Source organism: Synchiropus splendidus, chromosome 16 (assembly GCF_027744825.2).
Source record: "Synchiropus splendidus isolate RoL2022-P1 chromosome 16, RoL_Sspl_1.0, whole genome shotgun sequence".
NCBI classification, from domain to species: Eukaryota; Metazoa; Chordata; class Actinopteri; order Syngnathiformes; family Callionymidae; genus Synchiropus; species Synchiropus splendidus.
Genome location: NC_071349.1, coordinates 11,798,108 through 11,811,172, shown reverse-complemented (window position 1 = coordinate 11,811,172; position 13,065 = coordinate 11,798,108). Strand labels below are relative to the sequence as shown.

The 13,065-nt window shown below is 49.2% G+C and overlaps 2 protein-coding genes across 3 annotated transcripts; one reads left to right on the top strand and one right to left on the bottom strand.

Annotated features, from left to right (window-relative positions):
- Window positions 1-149: 149 nt before the first annotated feature.
- On the bottom strand, window positions 150-8,309 carry kif15 (kinesin family member 15). Of its 2 annotated transcripts, none has more exons than XM_053845280.1 (35): window positions 8,022-8,309; window positions 7,768-7,798; window positions 7,367-7,420; window positions 7,209-7,285; window positions 7,102-7,139; window positions 6,941-7,038; window positions 6,699-6,878; window positions 6,384-6,593; window positions 6,193-6,318; window positions 5,436-5,558; window positions 5,056-5,203; window positions 4,887-4,981; window positions 4,617-4,826; window positions 4,356-4,530; window positions 4,154-4,292; window positions 3,923-4,064; window positions 3,689-3,850; window positions 3,492-3,620; window positions 3,314-3,419; window positions 3,055-3,220; window positions 2,833-2,983; window positions 2,685-2,770; window positions 2,550-2,628; window positions 2,401-2,487; window positions 2,056-2,160; window positions 1,859-1,981; window positions 1,643-1,789; window positions 1,487-1,579; window positions 1,260-1,424; window positions 1,072-1,169; window positions 944-1,010; window positions 847-884; window positions 647-779; window positions 424-555; window positions 150-355 (listed from the first exon to the last, which is right to left on the bottom strand). In XM_053845280.1, exons 3-35 carry the CDS (start codon window positions 7,379-7,381, stop codon window positions 275-277), a joined length of 3,924 nt encoding a protein of 1,307 aa, XP_053701255.1. In that variant the 5' UTR covers window positions 7,382-7,420; window positions 7,768-7,798; window positions 8,022-8,309; the 3' UTR covers window positions 150-274. The 2 variants fall into 2 exon arrangements, with proteins under 2 accessions (XP_053701255.1, XP_053701254.1); XM_053845279.1 differs by having other exon boundaries at window positions 7,367-7,553; window positions 8,022-8,307.
- A 527-nt stretch (window positions 8,310-8,836) lies between these two features.
- On the top strand, window positions 8,837-13,015 carry tacc3 (transforming, acidic coiled-coil containing protein 3). Its single transcript, XM_053845341.1, has 16 exons — window positions 8,837-8,982; window positions 9,531-9,690; window positions 9,774-9,886; window positions 9,955-10,001; window positions 10,071-10,992; window positions 11,067-11,109; window positions 11,172-11,310; window positions 11,424-11,482; window positions 11,550-11,674; window positions 11,735-11,819; window positions 11,877-11,990; window positions 12,069-12,136; window positions 12,223-12,266; window positions 12,330-12,490; window positions 12,561-12,667; window positions 12,732-13,015. Exons 2-16 carry the CDS (start codon window positions 9,532-9,534, stop codon window positions 12,916-12,918), a joined length of 2,373 nt encoding a protein of 790 aa, XP_053701316.1. The 5' UTR covers window positions 8,837-8,982; window position 9,531; the 3' UTR covers window positions 12,919-13,015.
- The last annotated feature ends 50 nt before the right edge of the window (window positions 13,016-13,065 follow it).

The window sequence follows — 13,065 nt, the reverse complement described above, 5'->3', positions numbered from 1 at the left end:
TGGAAGCGCCACCTACTGACCGGACCGAGCACTGCAGGATGCTAAGCCCTCATGCACTGACTGGGGATCCGAGACGTTTTCCTACAGGAGATGAAGCTGCTAACTTCTCAGTAGCGAGCCACAAACAAGAGGTCAAACAGAGCACAGTTCATTTGTTTATTACAGTTTCACAATGAGACAGGACGCCTCCGCTGCCTTGTCAAGAGCGGTAAGAACATATCGGATAATTACAACATTAAACCCCCCGCGACTCCAAACATTCCTTGTGGCTGGTTCAGCTGGATTCAAAGTCCAACACGGACGACTCCATTCTGTCCGAGAAGTGGCTCACCTGCGATCGCAGCCTCTCGTTCTCCTGGAGAAGATGAACAGATTTAAAAACACTTCAAAGTCGCCCGTTTGAGGATGCGCATGTTTCGTTACCTCGTGGAGTTTGGTGTTCTCCTTCTTCAGCTTCACCAAATACTCAATCTTCTGCTTGTGGTTCTTGTGTCCCACCAGTTTTCCATTCTCCTCCGACAACTGGACGTTTTGCTTTCGCAGAACCTCAATCTCCTGCGGAGGTTCATGGGAGGTCAGACACTTTTGAACACATGAGCTGTCAAACGCACCAAGTCATCATGGCATTTCCAACTTTGTGTCCCACCTTGACCAGCCTTTCCTCCTCGCTGGCCCTGTGGCTCAGCTCTCTCAGCTCCAGGCAGCGATTCCTCAGCTCAGTGGTCAGCTCCTGGACGCAGGTCTGAGACTGGGCCAGCATCGCCTCCTGAGCTTTCAGTCTGGACACCCAAAACAGTCAAGTGAAAGTCAGATTATGATCAGTTTGGAGGCGTGTGAGCGGCTTACTTGTTCTGAGTCTCAGTGAGGCGCTGCAGCACCGCGCCCTGCAACAGATCCACACAGTCACACCACAGAGCAGCCTGAAACAAACACTCGAACAGACCTTCTCCACTCTCTCCTCCTGTAGCTCCTTAAGGATGGACTGCTTGATGGTTTCAATCACATCCTCGCTGCGAACAAGACAGCAAGGATGAGCTTAGTGGGAAACCTCAGGATGGGAGGAACAGTCACCTGTTCCCGTTCTCAGTCATCTGGCTGTTCTTGGTGTAGAACTGATTCAGCAGAGTCTGGATCTCCAGCCGGACAATCTCTTTCTCATTCAGCTGCATCTGGAAACACCCACAAGGATATAATGCATGTTAGAATTCCTGAAACCAGATGCAAAAAATCTTCCTGAAAGGCAGCATAATGTTGGGTACCTTCAGCCTCTGGATCTCATCGTTCTTCGCTGATCTCTCAGCATGGAGTTCCGCTAAAAGTATCTCCATGGTCATCATGGAGGAGCGCCGGTTCTCCAGCTCCCGCTCCTGAGACTCCAGCAGCTGGTTCAGGTCCTTGCCGAAGCTCCCGGGCGTACACGGCGTCTGTGGCAGCAGGAGGGTCACACAGGGCTTGAACAAACTCGGGAACACCTTGGGATTCTTACCCGAGGGGAGGATTTGGGGGTGACGGCAACCTCCATGTGTTTGAGGGTTCCATACCTCACCGTCTTTTCCACAGCATCCTGTTGCTGCTGCACCTGAGATGACAGACATGTCCATTTAAAGACCACCACTGAAGCACGACCTTGGTGACTCACTACCTTTTGCTGCAGACTCTCTACCAGCGTCTCCTTCTCAGCCACCTGCTCCTGAGCGGCCTGGAGGAGAACATTCTGCTCGTCCAACACCTTGGTGAGTCTTTCCACCTCCTCCATGGCGTAAGTCACCTCGTCCTGCAGGATCTCCACCTGACAGACACCACCAGTCAGGACAACTCAGGATTTTCAGACAGGAGTGAAGGACAGAGAGGATCTCACCTCGATTTTGTTTGACGCACCAGCTCTCTCCAAAGCTTCTTTCAGCTCGCAGACTTCTGACTCCAGCTTGCAGCTCTGCTCCTTCAGACTCTCTCGCTCCAGGCAGGCAGCATTGTACTTGACCTGGAGGAAGGAAAGTTCACATCAAAATCACCTGCCAGATCAAAGTTTAAAGACATTAAACCAGAGAAACGTACTGTGATGTCAGTCACTTCTCCAGACAGATGAGAAACTGTTCCTTCCTTCTGGCTCAGCTCGCTGCGGAGCTCTCGAGTTTGGTTGATCAAATTCAGGACAACATCCTGTTGGAAGATAATCGATTTAGGTAGTGTTGCGGGAACTGGAGTTCGGTCTTTTTTCAAATCCCAAATATGTGGAATTCAAGCATTACAATGCAACATAGTCAAGCAATGTACACACATAAGGACTTCCAAACTCTGAAGAGATTTTTTTGATCTATCGGAGACACACACATGAAGATGAAAATTCATCAAAATCTGAGATAAACTGAGAGTGCAGGTTTCGGACGGAGTCAGGCTAACCTTGTCCTGTTCGATTTTCTGCTCCAAGATCTTGATCTGCTCATCAGAAGCTGCCAGATTCTGCGCCAGAGAAGCCAGTTTGGCCACCTGTGGGGGAAACCACATCTTAGAAACACTTGGTGACAGTGACTTGGATGGTGGAAACTGACCTGCTGCAGGTTTTGTTGCGTGAGGTTGGAAACTTGTTTACTGAGATGTGCGTTCTCCTCCACTGTTTCAGTGAGTTCCCTGAAAGTGCCTCACATTAGAAACAAGAATCAAACAGCGTAACCAGACAAACCTACTTCAGTGTGTTCTCGCGGTTCTCTCTGAACTGCGAGGTGAGGCTGCTGGTGTGCTCTTGCTCCATCTGCAGGGAGCTTTGTAATTCCTAAAACAGGGAAAGCACATCAGCGTGGATTGTTACAAAAGTGTGCGAAGTTGACAACCCACCGTGATCTCCATCTTCAGATCCAGGATCTCCTGCCGCCTGTCCTGCAGCTGCTGCCTCGCCTGGTCGGCCTCAAACTTGGTCTCAGCCTGCAGCTGGTCGTGGCAGTCCTGCAGCGTGCGGTGCTGCTCCAGAAGCTGCTCCCACTCCATCCTGCGACCAGGGCCTGGTCAGTGACCTCCATTATTTACAACGACTCCCGCGACCTTGCTTTCGGGACTCACTGGACTTTGTCGAGCTGGAGCTGGGTGCTGATGAGGCTGCTGGAGAGTTGGCTGGTCTCGCTCTGGTGCTCCGTCTGGATGCCGGTCAGCTCCGTCTTCAAATGGCTCAGCTCTTTATCAGACGACTGCAGAACCAGGCGAAGGTCTTGGATCTCACTCTTCAGAACTGAGACCAAAAACATAAGAGGAAGTTCCATTGAGTGAGGGAGCTCTTCCTCCCGCATCACACTCTTCTGAACGTAAGTCAGGATAGAAGCACCTTCTGCAGCCGTCTGCTCTGTATGGAGGCTCTGCTCTAGCTTGCTGATAGTTTCCTGCAGGTTCGCCTGGTCTTTACTCCTGACTGCACGCTCAGCTGCGAGTAGCTGCAAATGAAGTCAGAAGCTATAGGGCACATCTTCAAGGTGACGCTGTGCAACATCTGCCGGATGTCTGACCTCATCTTTGCGTTCCGACTCCTGCGACAGCATCGTGATTTGCTCCTCCAGTTTAGCGATTTGCTGCAGGAGCTTGCTGTTCCTCATCTCCTCCTCCCCCAGCTGAGTCTGCACCTGACTGGCCTGCTCCTGAGGAGGACAGTCAGGTGGGTTGTGAGCTCTGCGCATCTCTGAGGGCTTCACCCACGAGGCCCTACCTGCACTAGTCGGAGCTCCTCAGTCAGAGCCATCTCGGTCATGGCTGACGGAGGCTGCTCGTCCCAGATATCGCCACCGTTTGTGCCGTTGATGTGTTCTGGGCTGGAGAGTGGCGCCAGAGGCCCGCACTGGTTGTACTTTTTGGAGGGCGTGGTGAAAATCTGGTATGAGAAGGAGACGTCTGATCAAGGGGCGTCTGATCAGCAGGAATTAAATTCAATCCTCTCTTTCACCTTCAGAGTTTCCACGTGAATCCTGTTCAACTCAGAAACTTCCTGCTTCTTGTAGGAGTTTGTAGCTTCCAGAATGTTCTCCAGGTGTTTGTTGGACTTGTCCAGGTACCTTTTCTCCGACTCCAGCTGAGACATCTGCTTCCTACCAATCAAAACGGCAAACAAAATTGATGCAATCTTAAAATGGAACACGGATACACTCACAGTAATAACTGAAATATTCATTCTCACTTTGTGATTTCCTTATACTCCTCGAAGGCGTGAAGAACTGCTGTGAAGTCCGTCGTTTTCTGAAGCAGCTGAGCTTGCAGTTTCTGGATGGCAGCAGCTGAAACACTGTCCGCCAGAGAACTGGAAGAGGATCCTGTCGCTGTAGAGAAAGAGTTGATTCATGGCCTCAGTCTGGCACGATGATGGCTGCGTTCTAAAAAACCTGTGAGCGTTTCTCTCTCCATTGCCGTCTGGAAAGCTTCTTCCAGCTCCTCTGCACGCCGGGCCTCCATCTCCTCTGCCTTCATCACAGAGTCGAGGGAGCGGAGCCGGGTGATCTCTTCTCTGAGGCTGGTGTTCTCTGCTGCATATCGGGTCATCCTGGGGTGGTGCTCCACCTGAGACACACAGTGTGGATTAAAGAGTCAGTCAGAAAAAGGAGAATAAACTGATGAATCACGAAGGAGTTCAAAGTCCACCTTACCTGGTCTTTCAAAATCTTAATTTCCTCCCTCAGCTGGTTGATCTGGGCCTGAGACTCCTCTTCAGACAAACAGCCTCGTTCCTCCTTGATGTTCTTCTCCAGGCGAGCAATGTGGTCCTCCCGAAACCGGACAATCATGCGGCTGGAGTGAATGAACTTGTCCTTCTGCGCCCAGGCCTCCTCCAGCTGGGACTGCTTCTTCAGCAGGACCTACGATGACAGAGTTTCAGTGAGACTAACCCATGGTACGGCGAGCTGTAATTCTGCTACCTTTTTCTCCTCTTCTCTCTTCCTCCACAGTTGGACTGCAGCCATGAACTTGGCCCTATAGGAAACATCGTGCTGGACTTCCACAGAGGTGTCAGCTGGAGGAGCACAGGAGTCTCCTTCATAAAGTGCTCACAGCTTATTTCAAACTTTAGTATATGAGAATATTTACTCTTGGGAAGCTCTGGTCGTCCTGGAGCTGAATCTCTTCCACCTTCGAGCGTGTTTGAGGCGAGTACTTTAGCCAGCTGCTCCTTCAGCTTCCTCACCTCAGCCTGCAGCTGCCTCACGTTCCCGTGCGTGTCTTCGTTGACAATGGCCTAGAAAACAGCGCCATTTCAATTCATTCTGATGTTAAAGTGACAACTCTTAACTTTTAAAGTTAAGAGTTTCAAAAATGTGCACCATACAGGCATCATTAACAGGCTCTTTTCTATTTTTTCCAACAATAACTGAAATGTAGCATGCACACAGCTTTCCAGTTTTGTAAGCGAGAGCCGCCATACTTTCATTCATGCACCCACAAGTCCTGAGACCAGGACAGAATCTCACCTTGTTCTTAATGAGCTTCGCTCTCTGTGCAAACTGCAGCGTGGACAAAGTTTCTCCAAAACACTTAGAACCTGGATGCACGTTGGCGATGATGTACGTTTTAGCATTTCCTCCAAGTGAATCCTGAAACAAGTTTCCTATTAAGGTTATTTAATGTGACTTTCTCACCAATGACCAAAGTTCGTCCATGAGTTACAAGTGACCAACAACAAGTTACAACAAAAAAATGCATTAAATTAATTGTTTTCATTTATTTTAATTTTATTTTGTTTAACAGTTTGCTCTCCAGACAACACGGAACCTTTGTAAGTGAGGGAGTTCACGGTCCAGTGATCACACTGATGCACAAGACACGTTTGACAACAACATGGAGGAACCTGCTGATAATACGTTACTTGGACTTATGGAGGATAAGTTTCATTTTAAGACAAATATTTAAAGAGCTTTAGTTTAAATAAGGTGATATAAAAACTTGAATATAGCGAACATCGTGATTTATTGTGCAATTGTCAAACTGATGCAAAATAAACAATATTTTGTTGTTTAACGTATGTATGGGTCCATCATTTGATTCAGGAACATATCAAATTCACCCAAATTGAAAAATGTGGCTTTTTGTGGCAAATATTCTTATACCATTTAACTGTGATTAATTGATATTAATTCGTCATAAATTCTCTAATTTATTTGAATTTTTTAATCGAATCCCACCCCTATAATATGTATAAATAACAGAAATATATCAATGATCACTGACCCGTAACAAGAAGGTGAGTTTAGAGTCTCTGTAGCAAATGTGTCGGTTCTTTCCATTGGACACGTCCACCAGCGCCATGATGACCTGGCCCAGACACATGAGGGAGCGGTTGATGCTGCTCGCCTCCTGCAACGTCATGTCACACAGCAGCAGTTAGACACAGTCACTAAACATCGATCAAAGTCGTCCACCTTCAGTCTGGAGCCTTCTGTGTGTGTGTCTTTCTGTCTCTCAGAGCCAGCCAAATCCACCAGGTTCAGCTGGGACATCCGGATATTCACCACTTCATTGACTGTTTCTTTAGACTCCAGGGTCATGGTGAAGACAGCATGGGATCTCGACGACTCGCGATTCATCGACGTGGAGGCCACGCGACGGTTCTGCCAGCCCATAGAGAGAACCTAAACCATCCACACAGATTTTATAAGTCAAATACATCCTTTCACACTCACACAAAAAGCAGATTTTACAGGCGACGCCCACACGTCACTATCCGAGTGTGCAACCTGGTAAGCTTCAGCAGCCGAGTTGACAAACTTCTCCACAGCGCCCTCCACAAACACGCCCTTCTTGATGTTCTCCCGGATAAAGAGGCTGGCTGAGGCTGTGTCTAGGAGGTCGTAGATTTGCTCATTGTATATTTCAATGAAGGAGCATTTGCAGAGGAAACTTTTGACCTTAGAGGACTACGGAGAGTAAAAAACAATCAGAGATGAACTTCAAAAGAAAAAAAGATGTTGCAGCTCACCCTCTCCACCTCTCGATTGATGAGGAAAAACAGGTACTCAAAGCTTCGGGGAATAACCCCTCGTAGATCATCTGTAAAGTTGTTCAGCTCAGACGGACCTGGAAACAGATAAAGACATTACTACTGAGGCAGGAACAGTCAACAGAGGACGATGTGTTTACCTAGCATTGTGAATGTTTTCCCTGATCCTGTTTGTCCACTGCAGAGGCAAAGACAGTTAAAAAGGCTGGCTAATAAAAAACATACAGCATGTAACACGACAACTCACTAGGCAAAAATGGTGCCGTTGTATCCATTCATGCATGACTCCACTATATTCTTAGCCACACTGGAGAATACTGAGTCCTATGGAAGAGCCAGACAGAAATGCAGCACAGTCTTGGGTTATAGCCAAAGCCAAATGTGCATAAGTCCATGTCATCAAACCTGAGACGTGTCCATGTCCGCCACATGGTCATAGGTGAATGTCCGCGGCTCTGGCTTCGAGTGCAGGCGAATGGTGTTGGGTGAGGTGACAGTGAGACATAGATTCTGATCACCATCCGTGGTCAAGCCAGTGCCCTGGGTCAAAGGTCGTACTCGCACAAAAACTTTGATGGAGTCGCTCTCGCTACTGTAAGGTAAGGAATATCATCGTTGTTTAGCAAAGGACACCTCTAGCTCAGACACCTGAGTGTCTCAAAGCGCTGCAACTCAGACTTGACACAGATCTACTGACTGATAATGACAGTAGGTACAATGCTAAACCGTCTTGCTAGTTTATTTACTACAGGAGCAGAGTATTGAACGACTTGTTTCAACAGGCCAGACTGAAACGTGGAGCTTACCTGGTTGCATGCAGGGTCGAATCCCCCGAGCCTGTCAACGAGACATTAAATGTTGGTTACTGTTTAACAGCAACGCTCACACGACTTCAATTCGCGACCAACGCGACAGTTAGGATGACGGTTCTCAAAAGAAATATCGCATACATATGACATTTAACTGTGTCATCTCTGAGGTCGAACCCAACTCTCACGAACCAACGAGTTAATCGACAGCATACAAAAGTTATCATACAAATGCATGAAGCATCTATTACCTTTTCCGTTTGGAATCATTTTCTAAAAACAAAACGCGCTGTTTAATTATAATAACTCTAACTAAATCAAAACTCGGATGTCTTCGCCAGAGTTCTGTTTACATCCTCAAAATTGGCGGGAAGCTCCGCCTACTTCTTCGTTGTTTAAAAAGACGGTTTACTCTTGGAGCGCCACCTCATGGCCTGAAGGCGACACGACTAGAGAGTTGAGACAAGAGGAAGAGAGCCAACAAAAAATATCCTGATGCTGACGGAAGTGAATGCGAGTTCTAGTTTGAAGGCGCAAATTCACACGAAAGCGTTCAAAATAAACAAATTGCAAATGTGAACGAAAAGATGGTTGAAAACAGCAAAAAAAAAAGTGACCCCAACAACACAAATCTTCCATTTCATTTCATAAAACCGTTTACATCAGTTTTATTTTACATATAGAATAAATGGAATATAGTCGAAAATAAAACAATGTATGCAATGCAGTTTGAAGCTTGAGCGTTCAAATATATACAGCAAATCAAATCTGTTTACGGAAGTGACAGTTTGACGACTAAGATAGTCGAGCACTTGTTTGTTTCTGTTGTCTGTTTATGTTTTTCCATCGCCTAACGGGCTTGTAGAATCAATGACTATATCAATAAACCCGTTAATGACATTAGAATATAGGTGTTCGAAGTATTCTAAAAACGCTTGTTCGTTTTTTTGTTCCAGAAGCAGCATTATTCAGACTCTATAACAGCCACTGAGCATGCCCAGACTGGTCACGTGTCTCCGCGCAGCTGGTTGGCTGCAGTGCTGCGCTTTGAAACGTTACTCGCGCGCTCATTGGTCAGCCCTGACGTTTAAATTCCAAAACGGTTTTCCCTGCAGAAGCTTAGCAGGCGGATACGCGACTTCAGCGGCTTGTTTGATTTAAGCCATTTTTTTGGCCACCATTTAATTCCAAACCACTTTGTCAGCACGCTACGTGAGTATAAACCATACCGTTAAACGACTGTGTTTCACTCTCATACCGGAGTGTGCGCGTGACGTTCAAACTTCAGGGAGTCACCGTTAGCATGTGAGCGTTTTCTCTCGTGGTTCTTGAGATGATTCTCCAACCTCTGTTAAATGTAGTAGACCTTTCATATCAGTACAATTGAAAGACAAATGTGAGCGGTGAAACTCCTCAAATGTGTCGGCGTTTATGGCGCTATTATTTTCGTAACATTACTGTTGTCATTATTCGTTTGGGGCAGTGAAACTAAATGCAGTTGATGTAGGTTATAGTTACTCAGCACTCTTAGAACTCGCAGTATTTTCTCACTTTGAACTTTGACATTGATGTCAACACACTAGTATATTCCTCTTGCATGTTTTTCCCTTGGCACCAGTGCCTTCTTCTTCCTCTCAGTCAGCTGCTAGTCAGCAGACACCCTGACATCATCCCTTGTCACAGTTGAAGCCCAGATATGTTCTCTCCCATCAGCTCTTATCAGCGGCCTGCAGCTTTAACTCCTCCCTCTGTCGACGCAGGATGAGCCTGGTGGACGTGAATGATGAGAACCGTGGGGTCGGCTCCGGGGGTAAACTCAGCGGTGACATCTTCGCTCTGGAACAGCCGACAGGGAGGCCGTCCATCCTGAGGCAGACGGACAATTTGCCCAACAACAGGCCGGCGCAGAAGGGCATCAAGGTACGGCTAGTTCAATGCATGTTTTTGTTTTGTTCTGAGGCTGCCATGTTTTTGTTAAACGCCTTCCTTTCTCCTGGACTCAGGTTTGTTTCCAGACTCCCAGGAGAGACCCGGTGACCAAGAGAATCGTGTCTCCTACCAAGATGGCTAGTGTGGACGAGTGTGCCAGGGCACTTGAATCTCTCAACTTACAGACGTGAGTTCTCCTCGTGCTCGCTGGCGGAGGACTGTTCAGTCGTTTCTCACTGCTGTTTTGCCCCACAGAACTCCGACAAGAGACACAACAGAGATGCCTCAGGAGGCCAAACCCGGTGAGTCCTCCTCTTGGAGCTCAGATTGTTGTTTTTTTTTTTTTTTTTTACGATCATTCCCTCCCACAGAACTTTCCCTGGTTGGCGACGACATGCCGATCCAGACCCGAGGCGGATACCAGCTGGACTTCGACAACCTGGACACGATGAATCCGTTCCAGAGCTCCAATAAAATGCTGCTGTCTCCTGCCAAACCGTTGTCAGAACCTCCTACCAAGGAGTCCCCAGTGGTCAAAGCGGGCGTGGAGGCTGTGCTGGACGATACTCTTCCCTACTCAGCGTCGGCTGAGAACTCTCTGGCGGATGGAGCAGGCGTCAGCTCCACTGACAGCAGCGTCGTGACGGCATCCGCTCTGCTGACCGCAGATTGGACTGACGATGTGGAGGTCCCGCAAGTGCCGGAGACCATCGAGAGTGCAGCGGTAGTAGCAGAAGATGAAGCTCCAGCACCCCCTAAAGGGTCCTACAACTTTGACTTTGACAACCTTGACTCCATCAACCCATTCCAAACTGGAGGGTCCAAAATCCAGAACTCCCCTGTGTCTGCAAAGAAAGTCCCGGAAGATGAGACGGCCGAGGTCAAACCCACCGCCACCGTCGCCCCACTTTGCTCCGCTGAACCTGCAGCCGAGGAACCTCGACCCGCTCAGGACGGCCCAGTAGTGCTGGAGTTCAACTTCGACGATGGCGCAGAGGTCAAGAGGAAGCCGCCAAAGAAGCTTGGCAAGCGACCTCCAGGCCTGAAGGTCAAAGACAAGAAGCCGGTTTCTGAAGTCAAGCCAGTCCAGGAGCCAGCGGAGGAACCGGTCGGTCACGGTGCTGAGGATGTCGCTGTGCCCAAAGGAGCCTACTCGTTTGACTTTGACAAGTTCGACGACCCCAACTTTAACCCCTTCGGCACCAAGACTGCGATGACTAACTCCCCCAAGTGCGATGGCAAGTCCTCTGACAGGACCCCGGTGGAGGAACAGCTGGAGACCCCAGCCCCTTGGTTAGTGCACGTGTCCCTTACTTGGGTTTCAGAACGACCGTGTTCACATGTGACTTCTCAAATGTTTGCCGCAGCATCGACCGCAGAGAGCCGGCCGCAGCTGCCGCCATGCCAGAGGTGAGTGTCTGATCTTCAAAGGTTTGCAGCCCTCTGAGCTCACCTTTTGAAAATGATCTCAGACTGAAGACACTTCTGAGACACCACAGAAGGAGGTCCAGCCAGAACCAGAGAAGATGGTCCAGCCAGAACCAGAGACACCTACCAACCAACCCGAAGCAAACCTGGCAGACTTTGAGGAGTTTGTTCCTGGAACCACATGTGAGTTCATCTTTCTCCCATCACGAGGAGCACACCTCTGTGTTCTGCACACATGAGGTCAGGAAGGGTCGGCACGAGTTTTGACTGACAGGTGTGAACTGACTTGTTTTCAGTCATGAGCAGCGACCTGGACGGACAGATCGACTACTTGGAGCAGTTCGGCTCCTGCAGCGTGAGCTCCTGTCCTTGCTTTCTTACATGCGTTTGCCTTCACTACTTCAATCCTGTTTCTGCGGTAGTTCAAGGAGTCTGCGCTGCGTAAGCAGTCCCTCTACCTGAAGTTCGACCCGCTCCTGAGAGACAGCCCCAAGAAGCCCGCCGGCCCGAAGGCTCAAGCTCCCACCGTTCACCCCATCGTGTCCCGGTAAGACCATCCCTCGAACTCGCCTGTCTCCATCTTCTGACTGTCTGTTTGTGACCCCAGGCTGGATGCCAGTCTGACCCAGGACCTGGGACCTGTAGAACCCCAGAAAGAACAACTCAGACTGATCGATGACGCCGCCGCTCCGGTGAGTCCCAGACTCGAGTCCTGTCCTGTCTCTTCACTCACCCCTTGGTTTCTTCAGCTGACTCTGGTCCCACCGTTCACCCCACCGCTGGCAGCTGAGGACGCCATCATCGAGGTGCTGCAGTACAGCCAGAAGGACCTGGACGCTGCCATCGCCAGAGTGCGAGAGGAAGTATGAGCTCATCACTGTAGAGCTTTATCACGACCTCCCCGATCTTTGTGCGATAGTTTTGCGCTTCTGATCCGACAGGCGAAGCAGAGCGACGACCGATGGAGCGCCAAGTGTGCCAAGATGCAGGACGACACTCAAGCGATGAGGTGAGATTTGGTTTGGATCCATCTTCTTGCCGCGTTGTCACAGACCAGTCGACAGCCTCCGAAAATGAAACTGTTTCTCTTTGCAGGAAAATAGTTGCCGAGTTTGAACTCATGATCACCAAACAGATGGGTGAGTGCCGTCCTGGTGTGTAGACAGATGTCATGACCATGTAGTGATGAAGTGTTCTCACAGAGGACCGGGAGAAGGAGCGCGAGGAGGAGGCCCGCCGGCTGCAGGAGGTGCAGGCGGAGAAGGAGCAGGTGGCCAATGATCTCAACTCCACAGAGCGCTCGCTCGCAGATCTCTTCAAGCGGCTGCAGAAGTACAAGGACGTGGTGGAGGGGTTCAAGAAGGTCGGACGAGGTCACGCGACTCGCATCTGGAGAGTGCTGTGGTTAAAAGGTCACTTTGTTGTTCCATCAGAATGAGGAGATGCTGAAGGCTTGCGCTCAGGACTACCTGGCTCGGGTCAAGAAAGAGGAGCAGAGGTACCAGGCGCTGAAGGCTCACGCCGAGGAGAAGATCAGCAAGTAAGAGCTCAAACTTCTGGCCGCTTTTTTTCCCCGACGCGTCTGACCGCCACTCTGCCTTCAGCGCCAACAACGAGATCGCAGACGTGCGCTCCAAGTTCAAGGCGGAGGTGTCGGCGCTGCAGGTGCAGCTGCGGCGTGAGCAGATGAAGGTTCAGTCGCTGGAGAAGAGCCTGGACATGAAGGAGAAGGAGGTGGAGGAGCTGACCAAACTGTGCGACGAGCTCATCAAGAACGTCCAGAAGAGCTGAGAATCCCCATTCATTGTTTGTCTTATTTCTGTTTGTTCGACCTTTTTCAGTGTTTTAAAAATTACTGTAAAATCTAGTGTTTGAATAAAGTTAATATTGAGTTATCGACCAGCAGGGGGCGGTGTTTCCCAACGTTAACCATCAGTA

Bases quoted from the DNA above. Each gene is read 5' to 3' on its own strand.
- kif15 (XM_053845279.1), bottom strand. The intron at 6,879-6,940 runs GTGAGCTGCAAC...TACTCTCCGTAG, and splicing joins TCAATCGAGAGGTGGAGAGG to TCCTCTAAGGTCAAAAGTTT. The intron at 1,790-1,858 runs GTGAGATCCTCT...GGTGTCTGTCAG, and splicing joins GTGCGTCAAACAAAATCGAG to GTGGAGATCCTGCAGGACGA.
- tacc3 (XM_053845341.1), top strand. From the start codon at position 9,532: ATGAGCCTGGTGGACGTGAATGATGAGAACCGTGGGGTCGGCTCCGGG. The intron at 10,002-10,070 runs GTGAGTCCTCCT...TCCCTCCCACAG, and splicing joins GCCTCAGGAGGCCAAACCCG to AACTTTCCCTGGTTGGCGAC. The intron at 11,311-11,423 runs GTGAGTTCATCT...ACTTGTTTTCAG, and splicing joins GTTTGTTCCTGGAACCACAT to TCATGAGCAGCGACCTGGAC.